Raw genomic sequence first — 11962 nt, 5'->3', positions numbered from 1 at the left:
AAGTACGTTCGGCTCAGCGGCTGCTCGGACGCCTACGGGCTTCTCGGCTCATCAGAGGAGGCCCACCAAGATGGCGTAAATTAGGTCAAGGACGAGGTATCAGGACGTCTATATAAGGGAAAGGGGAGACAACGAGAAAAGGATCCGAAATGACTGACTAACACTTGACGGCTAGATTAGGGTTTTCACCTTTGCTTCATCTCGCCGTTAGTTGTACTCTTCTGGTAGCTCATCGAGCCACCGGATTCCTTTCTGTCGCACTCTCTTCTTTTCCCTTGTAACCGACCAAACGTTTTTTCTCCGACCATTAATAAGACGTCTTTGTTTAAACCCACATCTTATTATTTACCGTTTTCCGATCAAACAATTTATTCATGCACGATCGGTTTAACATATGCCATGAATAATCGTGCTTCCCCCACCATTTTAACTTAATTTTGATATTTCTGACAACACAAGATATATATTGTCTTGTTATAGTTTCAAGTGGACCGCTACATTAGCAACATGATATTCAATTCAACCTAAGTCAAACCTTGTTCCCTAGCTGATCAAAACTAAACACAATAATAATCCTTGTAAAAATTTTGTTTACATTTTTCAAAACGATCTAGGTATTGTTTTTCTTAATTTGCGTTCCCGTGCCATCCCTGTCGTTCCCCGTCCCCACACGTGCGAGTCAGAGGCTTGCCATGTCCTCAACATGTGGTAGTGGCGTAGTGCAAAGGCTAATACTATCACATGCCATCTATCGTCTAATCCTTCCTCATCTTAAGCGATTCGAAGTCTAGACTACAAATCATAATCATTTTAAGTCAGTGGGTTGAGGTATCGATATGCTGGCACATATATAATATATTAGTGGGTTCGTTACTGCTGGCGTTATTGAGTATGCATATGTTATTACAACGACCGGTTTGAAAGAGATCAACAAACAATGAAAAAAGGGCAACGTTCAAGATTGTATAAAATGAACTAGTAAAGAGAACCTGAGTATTTTTTTTTTGTATTTGATCTTATATTATGTTATCTGTACATGGCTGGTCATGTATGACTATGAGGACGCATATGTTTTTCCCTGGACTGCATGGTGGTCAATTTAATCACACTATATAAGAGGTCTTTTAGTTGCTATGAAGCAGGTTCGGCCTGATTGGTCATGAAACTTTTTTAAAATTTAAAACATGTTCTATTGTCTAAGGTGTCTATTATATGATTATATTCTTCTCGTTCATGATCTTTTATTTAAAGCATATTTTTTCTTAGACTAGATAGATATAAAAATGTTGAGTGACCAAAAAAGCTTTTCCTCAATTCTCAAGATTAATCTCACCGGGGGTTTATTAAAATTTCCTCAATATTTTAGTTGATTTTGCCATATTTTATCTACTTAATTTTTATTTTATTTTTGTGAACACACTTCTCAGTCAATTTCTAGGTTGTTTTGTCAAAATGACAGCCACCAGAACGCATTTTATGTAATGATTATCTAGACAAGAGCTACTGCGTGCATTTATAATTAAGAAATATTACTGCATTCTGCAAACCAAATGAATCAGCGATTTTTTTTTACAAAAAAAATTGAATTTTCGCAGTGAAATTGGAATGTGTACAATGAGTTCCTATCATAAGCAAAGAAAGTTTTTATCATAAGCAATCATTTAATTTAATTAAAAAAAAATCTCATGTTTGAGGGATGAGGGACATCCTTATTTCGTGGGTCACAAGAAAATCTCCTTGAGGATTAAGAGCACTAGCATGATGAAGCAGAGGATAACAAGAACAGACGCACACATAACCTTACCTCCATTTCTGTATGTACGTTCTGCCTGTGGAGATTGACAAAGCGAGTCAAGAAACGTTGATAGAGAGAGGAGATTTTCTATTCTGGTCACAAGCAATTATAGATTCACCTTTAGCAGCTGTCTTAGACCATCTTCAACTGTACTAGCTATATTCTGGATATTATAGTATATTCGATATAAAAAAAAGTCTATTCGATCAGCTATCGTGACTAAGTTTCTTGCTTAAGCTCTTCCATTTGGGAAGACTTTAGGCTAAGTGCAATGGAAGTCACTAGCCTAGGCCACTCGTTTTCCAAAGGATCCTCCTCTCGTAGGCGATGTGGGACTTTGTTGAGTCTCACACTTTCCGCCGTTCTTATTTCTTTGACACGCACCGCCTGCCGTTTTAGTGCTCCTCTGGTTTAACGACTTGTTGGAGGGCTAAGCAAATACGTGAAACGACAAGAATTTTGTTGTTTAGATTCTCTAGTGGGCCGGACTCTTTTCGGGCCTAGATATAATAAAACTAATGGTGAAATAATATTATATTTTTTTTAAAACAATTCTTTTTAGAAAAAAAGACAAAAATAGCACTAAATCAAGTTTATGTTCCCAAACTAGCATTCAAGGTCAAAAGTCACAAAAATAGCAATTAATGTTTTATCAAAAGTCACAAACTTAGGATTTAGAGTTAAAGGGTGGGGTTTAGGGTTTAGAGTTTAGGGTTTAGGGTTTAGATTTTAGGGTTTAGGGTTTCGGGTTTAGGGTTTAGGATTTAGAAATGAGGTTTTGGGGATAAGATTTCAAATTTTGAAAAATAAAAAAATTAAAATTTTCAAAGGATAAACTTAGAAAAGTGCTATTTTGGTTATTTTAGTTTTTGAATGCTATTTTTGTGATATAAACTTAGAAATGTGCTATTTTGGAGATTTGTTTTTACGTGAAAATGAATATCCCCCACTTTATACTATGCATGGAAATAAACGTTCAGAATCTATTGAGAACCAATTTCTAACAAATCTAAAACAATTGAAGCAAAGTGGTGATTTAGTGGAGCCCTAACCTCAACCAATGGGGTTGTCTCGTGTCCAGAATCATCTTAACTACATCTTCTACAAATGAATCAAAACATGAATAGCAGCACCCTTTCATCAGGCTGCTGCTGCTGCTGCTGCAAGGTCTCATATCATCGTGAAGACACGTCACAGGCGGCGGAACAAGGTGGACTTCACTGCTCTTGTGTTCCAGTCCACAAGCTGCCAATATCGTGTGTAATGAGCACGTGGAAATCTCGTCAAACGTGGCTTGACCTGAACAAGACAGTGGAAAGGTACCCAAGAACTACAGTAAGAGAAGGCAGATAGGAGTTGAATCTAAATAACAATCCAAAGGGTGGAGTCATGTAAAGAAGAAACTAACTTAGAGAGACTTAACAAGTTGTGCATAAAGGCTAAAGCCAAAACCGGCGTTTTCTATGAGTTTGGCAAATATCTAAGCTATAACACAACCAAACTAACTGGGAAGTCAAGCCGAGATAAACTAATCCAAAAGTTGTACACAAAGGGCAATCAATTTGTGGCCTATATCCAAATTTACGATGAAAAATACAGTTCCTCAGGTTTTAAACATTATAAACTTGTCTACAATGGAACTCAAAGAATAACAGAATACTAGCCGGGTTAAACCAAAAGCTTGCAGAAAGAATTGGATTATGAGTACCTAAGTTTATTTGACGGGACAAGTTCTTGAGATGGTCATAAACTCTGTGTTGCAGTTGTTCTCCTCTGGTGGAAGGCATTGTGTTTGGCATGTAGCTGCGTAGATGTTGTTGATTAGCAAACAAGGGATCACTCTGAGCCACTCCATGATCACCAGGAAATGTATTATTAAAGAAACGTCCTTCGCTTCCAAAATGATCCAACCTTGAAGACAAAAGCTCAGTGCCACGGGCAGAAATCACTGGACTGTCATTCGGTAGTCTTTCCTCCGAGATTGTATACAACGACATATCTGTTTGTAGTGAATCTTGATGCGCTTCTCTTTCTCTGCCATGACCAGTTTGTGTAGTCACGAAACCATCACTCGAGTTAGCAATCATCGATGTTCCACCACCTCTACCACCCATATTAATAAGTCTATCACCGTTGATAATATTTTGTATGTGTCTATGAAGCGTCCTTCTTCTTGATAACGTCGTTGCCCCTAAGCCGGAAGGAGAAGAGCCTTGAACATCACCATTAGGGAGCCTTGAAGAAAAAAGGTACTCTCCATTGGAAAATGGTGTACGTGGGGAGACTAGCAAAGACGGATCTTGATATTGCCCTGAAACCACAAGAGGTGATGGTCTAGTATAAAAGCCACTGACCCCTTGTTGCTCGGATGTAGTATGCGTCTGAGAACTATCTGATCCAAGTGCAACAGGTCTACAAACTTCACAGTACCAGTTTCCTTCAGGCACTTCCCTCCCGAGTCCAACACAGTACGTATGTGCAGATGAATCACAAAGATCACAAAGCAACATAAGCCCATCATCTTCACCTTGGTGACATTCAGAACATATTGTATTTTCATAGGGATCAAGATAACTCCTCAACTCTTCCTCAGTCGGTTGATAGACCTGCACAAAACAAAACAAAACAAAAAAACATAATAAATACAAATGTGCACACATTTGATGAGCAATAAAAAAGAGTATAAGAAACAAACCTGATCACGTTCAGGTACAGGTATCACAACTTCTCTCAAATCAACTCCTGGTGTAGATCTTGCGGGTTTACTGATTGTTCTGAACCGCTGCTTGCATAGGGGGCATCGAGATTCTACTTTCGACCACTCCATTATGCAAGTGAAACAGAAGTAATGACTACAGCAATCCAATGTTCCCTTTAATCTTCGCATGTCTTCCTCAGACAGACAAATCCCACAGACGTTTTTCATCACATCCCTTTTCACCAGCTCTACCTTCTTCTCAACTTTCTTCGCAGGTGAATTACGAAGCTGAGGTAAATCTTTAACAACCGTATTTTTTCTTATAGATGTCACACTACTTCTCAATAGACTACTGGCTTCCCTTACCTGCTCTCTTTCCTCCTCTGAGATTGTGTACTCAAAATCGGATTCTCCAGAGGAGGCAATGTCTGAATCTGATGGGACAGTACACCGACGCCTTGGCCTTGATGATCTCGTTTTCACCTTCTTTCTTACAGGTAAGCAGTCATCATCATCTTCATCTTCATCTTCATCAACTCCTTCCTTTGTTTTCTCCCCACGTCTCTTTCTTCCATTTCGTCTTTTACGCCCTCCTCTAAATCTCTGCTTTCGCATGTTTCTCTTACAAACCTTTTCTTCTTCTTCCTCCTCCTCTTCCTCGTCTAATGAAACATCTTCTTCATCTGCAGAAAACTCTTCATCGCCGTCCTCATCCTCATCATAATCTCCATCATCTTCCTTTTCAGTCTCGTGTGACACATTCTCCTGCTCTTCCAATCTCATCTCTCCGTCTTCACCATTATGACCAGAATCTAAATCCACCTTTTCACACCTGGCACTTTCCACATCCCTCTCGTCCTCTTCCTCCTCGCCATCTTCATCTTCAACGTCATAGAATACTCTCCTTCGCTTACCTAAACCAATTCCATCCAAAGACCCAGCTTTAACAGCCTTCCTTGACTCTCCCATCTCCTCCTCGTCTTCGTCTTCGTCATCCAAATCCACATCTTCATTGTCAGATGCAACAACCTCACCCACCTTTCTCGACTTGCATCCCGTGATCTTCCTATTACCACGAGGACCAGTCTTCACCTTCGGCCACTCAACATTCCTCAGCATAACATCTTCTTCCTCTTCCTCCACCTCATTAAATCCCTCATCCTCCACCGCCTCAGAGACATCACAACCATCAAAAGAATCTTCATACTCCTTGAGATCACAATCATCAAACTCGCTGAGATCATCAGCTTCTTCATACTCTTCTTCCTCTTCTTCTTCATCCTCATCGGATATTTCATAATCCTCATCTGAATCATCCGAATCCTTAGATCTAACCTTTATATCTGAATTTCTAGCTCTCTTTCCCATAACCTCCAAAAGCCACCAAACCAACTAATCTAAATCTCAAATTCACCAAAAAAAAGTTCAATGGTTCTATTATGCTCGTCTTGCTCTAGAATATATAACCTAATCAAAACCAATCTCAATACCAATTCTCCAGCTCAGATACGCAGCAGATCTGCAATCAAATTACACAAATACACACAATTAAAAGCTATCGATTTGATTCCGATATACACATAACTGAAAATCAAATAAATGCTTTTTTAATTACGAATCGATCCCAAAATCAGAAACTGAAAGCAAACAATTAAATGAATCATTTACTTTACAATTCCAGGCTACAAAAATTGCAAAATCAAATAATTTTACAATCATCATTAAGAACACGAACCTCTCAGATGATTCACCACTAATTTAGTGGATCGTGATCCTTTTCCCCGCCTTGTTTTGCTCTCTCTCTATTTACAATTTTTTTTTTTTTTTTTTTTGGGTGTGTTGGTTGCGGAAGTGAGCAAAATGTATTTTGATTTGTTTAGAGGCTAACGACGACGCGGTTGCGAAGGTGAAGAGAGCTAGCGTCTAGAATGACGGAAGTACCCTCGGCCGCTTCTGGTGGCAGTTGGGCTTTTTTGACTTTTTAATATATCTTAATGATTGTGTGAGCTAGCACGTGAGGCAGCTATAGCCTGTGCGTGATCGTACTGGAACGTTTCTTATCTGACGGTTATTATTTGTCCCTACGTTTCTAATCTTGGATGGGAAATGAGCAAAATAGCAAATGGTGAAGTTACTATTTATAGCAGATTTTATTTCAGTATGAAAATATTACAGAAATAATTAACAAACAAAAAATCACATTATTCACGAGTTACATGTGCACCAAGGCATAGCTCGATAACACATTTGTCTCCATTCCCAACTATTAGGCTTTGTATACACCAAAATAGTTGAAATTAGCAAAATAGCCGATCTCTGTTTCCGCTACCGTGCACTTTCTTTTAATACGATAATAACCCTATCTCTAAATTTGTCTACATAATCCTAGCTTAGATTTACTGTCAGAGATATTATCACACATCTCATACACAACTGTCATTAATTATCCAACCATTTCACTATGAACTCATCTTTCTTAGACACACCTACCTATGAGCTCATCTCTCTCTTCTTATATTATTTTCACTTCCGATTGCAACGACCTTCATCAAGAAATGACTCATAATCTGAGATTTCTACATCATTAATTTCATAATCGATTTGAAAGATTTACGCAGTTTGTTTAGCATATATATGTATTTATGAAACCAAATTTATGTTTACTCAATCAAATTGCTATGAAGGTTTGATTGAGTAAACATAAAGCAATTTGCTAATTTGATTACTCAATCAAATTCTTCCATCTACAAACAAAAGCAATTTGATTGATTACTCAATCAAATTTATGTTTACTCAATCAAATTGCTTTTGTTTGTAGATGGAAGAGATGCAGCGTTCTGACCGCATGTTCACAACAGGTGAAGAACCCATAGGTGAAAGAATAAACACATATCACAAATCCAGAAGAATCAAAACTATTCTTGAAGCGTTTGAACCCATATGTGGAAGAATGCATCAAATCCAATTATATGTAGAAGTCTGTGACTTTGATCTGGAATGTCAAGTATTGCCTATAAGCTGTTAAAAGTGGTTCATGATTCCTTTGTTCACCTTAAAGATTGGTAGGTGCATTATAGTAACCATGACAGATAACTCATATATTTAACTGTATGTTTGGGGAGATAATGTATTTTTGATAAGTTACATGCTAAACTATATGCTAGGGGTTAAATATATCTTTAAAGATATCCTATTATAGACTCATACTCATAATTTTGAATGAGGACATTGCTCAATGATGTATTCCCTAAACTACTAGTTAATTGGTTTTATTAACCTCTAAGATTTGCTAGTAATTTTTTTTCATCAAATGTGTGAAGCTATTATATACACTAGTGGTCTTCCCGGACTACGTCCGGGTTTTCTTAGCTAAATTTTAGCTTAATTTAATTTATTATATTACTTTTAAATATGTATAATCATGTCTATCTATTTAAATTATTAGAGTGCAAACGCTAGTAATATTGATAATAGATATTATATGACTTAAAAATTATATATTCTTGATTTATATTTAAAAAAGTTAAACATTGAATTATTTTTCTTATAAATTTTATTAATGTTTTAGATGTACTTTTCATTTAATTTCATTTTATCTTGTAATAATTTATATTGTTTAGAACTACTAGTTTCAATAAAATTAAATATATTTTTTGTTGGAGAAAGTAAACTTTAGGTTTTGTTATATTTATTGTGTTTCATTTTTTGGTAGGTATTCCTATGGACCTCACGCCCAAATGAAATACGATGGTTGTGGAACTCCTGCGAGAAAGTAGTATATAGATTGTATTTTTGCTTGTCACTATTTTGTTGTGAAGAGATTAAATCCAAATAATTTGTGCTTTCAGATAAATGGATGACATAATTATTGCAACAAATTTGAAAACATTAAAACTGCTGGTGGGACTTCATAATGTGTAGCAGGTTCATCATCTCCAAAAAATTGAGTGATCACTCCTTGCGCGTCTACTTTGCATTTCGTTCTCCTCGGTTCGAGCACGATCCTCCATGGAGCTTGCGTTTGCCACAGTTGGAGCTGGTAGCGGTGGTGCAGTGACCGCGTATTCAACATTTGGACCAGACTCGCATCGGTTGTTGTTCACTGGAACACCTTGGTGATGCCTATATTTAAAGCTGAAAAACTTGTTGCAAGTGTTAGGTTAACAGGTGTTAGTTAGGCGTAAATTTCAGGAGAGGAGCATATGATTCATAAACGATCAATGCTATTGATGTGAGAATACATCACTTTACTACCCTAAGTCCCTAACAGCCTTCTCGTCATTACACCAGGCACATGTATAAGATGTGAAGCCATGCTGTAGCTTTCGATAGCACTTAGAAACGGAGATGTAACTGACTTTGGCTTTGCAGAGGAATTCAGTTTCCTACAGGGATAGACATGTTGAGGATGAGTACACTTCTAGTCTTCTACTGTCAATAAGAGTGAAAAGTAACTCGTGTTTCCAGTAACAATAAGTAAATAGACGTACCTGTGGGTTAGGATTACCGACATAGGCATTCAGCTCCGATAGTGTGACATATTCAATTTTCTGAACATCTAAATCTCTGAAAGAAGTCGAGGATGAGCCAGTTTCAGAACCACACATTCTGCATGCAACAGTGATTAAGAAGTATTAGAAAACAGGCTGTAAGGAAGTGGAAACAATAGGGTGAAGTTGGTTCATCTTACACTTTATGAAACCTGTTGCTGGCAAGAGTTTCCTGGTGAAAGTAGAAATGTCTTCCGGAGGTTGCGTTGAAGAATGGACGACCTGAAATCAGACATGAGTGCACTTTAATTATGTATAGGTTCTTTTGCTTATACGTATGTTAATGTTGTTGATACAGAATTGAATCACAGTCAATTTCTTTCTGATCCTTACCTATAAAAGAGGAGGAGAATAATGACATTCTCTTCTCAAAACATCCAATACCTCCTGCTAGCTTAATTTCTTCTGTAAATCCTTCAATCATATCCCACAACACCTATATGACAAAAGATAAGAGACAACTCACTTATGTTTATTGCTATATGATGTCATTATATATGAAAGTATGATTTACCGACGTTCAATTCTCTCACAAAATCTGCAAAATTCCTCAAACACGACATGGTGGAGCCAAAACATTCTACAACTCTTTTAAAACAATAGATGAGAAACATTCACAACATAGGCACGAGAATGGAAGAAATATCGTACCTGTCGAGGCGTTCGTTTCCACTTCTTGCCACGGTTTCACATTCTTCGACGCTTGTAATCTCTCTCTTCAGCTAAAAGCTCTTGTTTGTCTTTATTTTATTCATTCCTACACGTTATAGACAATATATATACTTTGTTAGTGATTTGGGATAACGATTTTTTTCTTATATCTTTCATACAACGCAGCTGTTTTGAGAAACACTATTGAGTCGCTAGAAAATAATGCATCTCAGAGTTTGAAACTAAGAGAGCTTTACCGATTGATGAAATTTTAGAGACGAAAACATCACTTTCGCTTCAGAGAAAGTATGAACATGTTCCTGTTTTCAAATCAACCAAACCAGATCCTAGGTTACATTTAAGGCAACAATGTTATAAAGCTAAGTAATAGTAAGTAGATTTACTTTTTCAGATACTGACGGCGGCATACTCATCGTTGTTGGGTCTCCTTGTTGAAAACGTTTTGATACTCCTAATTTCTCCGACTCTACATATCAGCACTACTATTAAGCCTCATGTAGTAGTAACATCAAATCAGAGTAAGGAGTGAATGTAAGGGTTGGTAAAGCAAACCGCAAATCAGTGTTGGTGTTGAAGAGTAACATGAGTTGGTCATGCTTGCAGAACCTAAACCGGTCAGCCAGGATCTGTTGACTCGGTTCTGCGAGCTCAACCTAAACGGGTTGTTCCGAAAATCTAATTGCAACAGGAGAGCGTTACCAAACCTGAATTTGGGGTTGCTTCTTGCAACATGAAAATCACTCAGCTCATAAAAGGAGCCTTCTTTTAAGAGTTGTTAAGGCGGTAAACACTGATAGAGGCTTCGAAGAGGGTCCCCTGGGGAAGAATGAACCATTTAACAAAAACTGAAACAGTCAAAATCTTATTCTAATAATTGAAATAAGGATCCGACAAACCTTTGTATCAATAGCAGTATATGAACGCCCATCAGCTCCCTGCGTTTCTTCACATGACAGGCCTCCCAAAATTAAAGTAGTCTGGTGTGAACTCCGAGAAATAAACTTGAAAAGTCGCCATGGTAGAACGTTTTAATGAGAATGAACAGAAGTTCAGAATTAGGAAAAACAAAAGGATTTGGCTTCGTCTCTCATACAGTTTGTATTTATATGCAACGAAGATGGTGTAGGTGGAATTACACAAGAATTGAAGAGTGTAACGTCATCTGAGAGATAGGGAAGCGTTTCAGTGGCATCTTCTCTACTCCGGTGCAGGGTGAAGCCAGGGATTCGCGAAAGACAATATCAAGTGGACCATAGCTAAATGGGCCAATCACTAAGTGACAAAACCCTGAACAGGCTTGGTATATGATCCATATGTTGCTAACGAAACCCAAACATTAAGATTGTCACGTGTCTTTTTTTCCCCTACGGATAAAAAAAATGGACTTTTTATAGTGACGTGGATAGCTTTAGAACAAAGTATATTCTCCTTTTAATATTGTTAGATTAGTCACTAATATTTTTAGTTTCGTTTACTAATTTTTTGTAGCCCCTAACACTTTTAGTTTCGTTAGATATGTTTTCTTGCAGCTTTTCACTTAACCTATACATACATGTTTGATTCTTTTAGCCGTTAGCACCAAATGTTTTTTGCCCAGCTAAAATTACTTGTAATTGCTATAGTCACTTTTTATATATGACATTATAATTGTTAACTGCTAACAAATATATTACTAATATTCACAAGTTTCAATAATCCCTAATCTGAAATCTTTACTCTCTCAAATTTATATGTCAACATTTTATATTAGCATGGTAAGGTTGTGATGTACCAGCTAACAATTAGTATACATACATGTTTGATTCTTTTAGCCGTTAGCACCAAATGTTTTTTGCCCAGCTAAAATTACTTGTAATTGCTATAGTCACTTTTTATATATGACATTATAATTGTTAACTGCTAACAAATATATTACTAATATTCACAAGTTTCAATAATCCCTAATCTGAAATCTTTACTCTCTCAAATTTATATGTCAACATTTTATATTAGCATGGTAAAGTTGCGATGTACCAGCTAACAATTAGTATACATACATGTTTGATTCTTTTAGCTGTTAGCACCAAATGTTTTTTGCCCAGCTAAAATTACTTGTAATTGCTATAGTCACTTTTTATATATGACATTATAATTGTTAACTGCTAACAAATATATTACTAATATTCACAAGTTTCAATAATCCCTAATCTGAAATCTTTACTCTCTCAAATTTATATGTCAACATTTTATATTAGCATGGTAAAGTTG

General features: G+C 36.8%; 2 protein-coding genes across 5 annotated transcripts; both read right to left on the bottom strand.

Annotated features, from left to right (window-relative positions):
* Positions 1-2779: 2779 nt before the first annotated feature.
* LOC106335526 (gametocyte surface protein P230) lies at positions 2780-6495 on the bottom strand. The gene is made up of 4 exons (XM_013774069.1): positions 6229-6495; positions 4491-6012; positions 3504-4401; positions 2780-3094 (listed from the first exon to the last, which is right to left on the bottom strand). The coding sequence occupies exons 2-4, from the start codon at positions 5859-5861 to the stop codon at positions 2832-2834; spliced, it is 2532 nt and encodes an 843-aa protein (XP_013629523.1). The 5' UTR covers positions 5862-6012; positions 6229-6495; the 3' UTR covers positions 2780-2831.
* Positions 6496-8287: 1792 nt separating this feature from the next.
* LOC106332747 lies at positions 8288-10927 on the bottom strand. Of its 4 annotated transcripts, none has more exons than XR_001268161.1 (10): positions 10809-10927; positions 10612-10716; positions 10268-10531; positions 10099-10181; positions 9952-10014; positions 9695-9800; positions 9377-9479; positions 9184-9265; positions 8984-9101; positions 8288-8878 (listed from the first exon to the last, which is right to left on the bottom strand). XR_001268161.1 is itself a non-coding variant. In XM_013771240.1 (10 exons), exons 6-10 carry the CDS (start codon positions 9604-9606, stop codon positions 8744-8746), a joined length of 483 nt encoding a protein of 160 aa, XP_013626694.1. In that variant the 5' UTR covers positions 9607-9631; positions 9695-9800; positions 9952-10014; positions 10099-10181; positions 10268-10531; positions 10612-10927; the 3' UTR covers positions 8288-8743. The 4 variants fall into 4 exon arrangements, 2 of the variants coding, with proteins under 2 accessions (XP_013626694.1, XP_013626695.1); XM_013771240.1 differs by adding an exon at positions 9562-9631 and having other exon boundaries at positions 10612-10927; XM_013771241.1 differs by adding an exon at positions 9562-9623 and having other exon boundaries at positions 10612-10927.
* Between the last annotated feature and the right edge of the window lie 1035 nt (positions 10928-11962).

This window comes from Brassica oleracea, chromosome C3, assembly GCF_000695525.1.
Source record: "Brassica oleracea var. oleracea cultivar TO1000 chromosome C3, BOL, whole genome shotgun sequence".
Classification (NCBI taxonomy): Eukaryota; Viridiplantae; Streptophyta; class Magnoliopsida; order Brassicales; family Brassicaceae; genus Brassica; species Brassica oleracea.
This window is presented reverse-complemented; position numbering and strand designations above follow the sequence as displayed.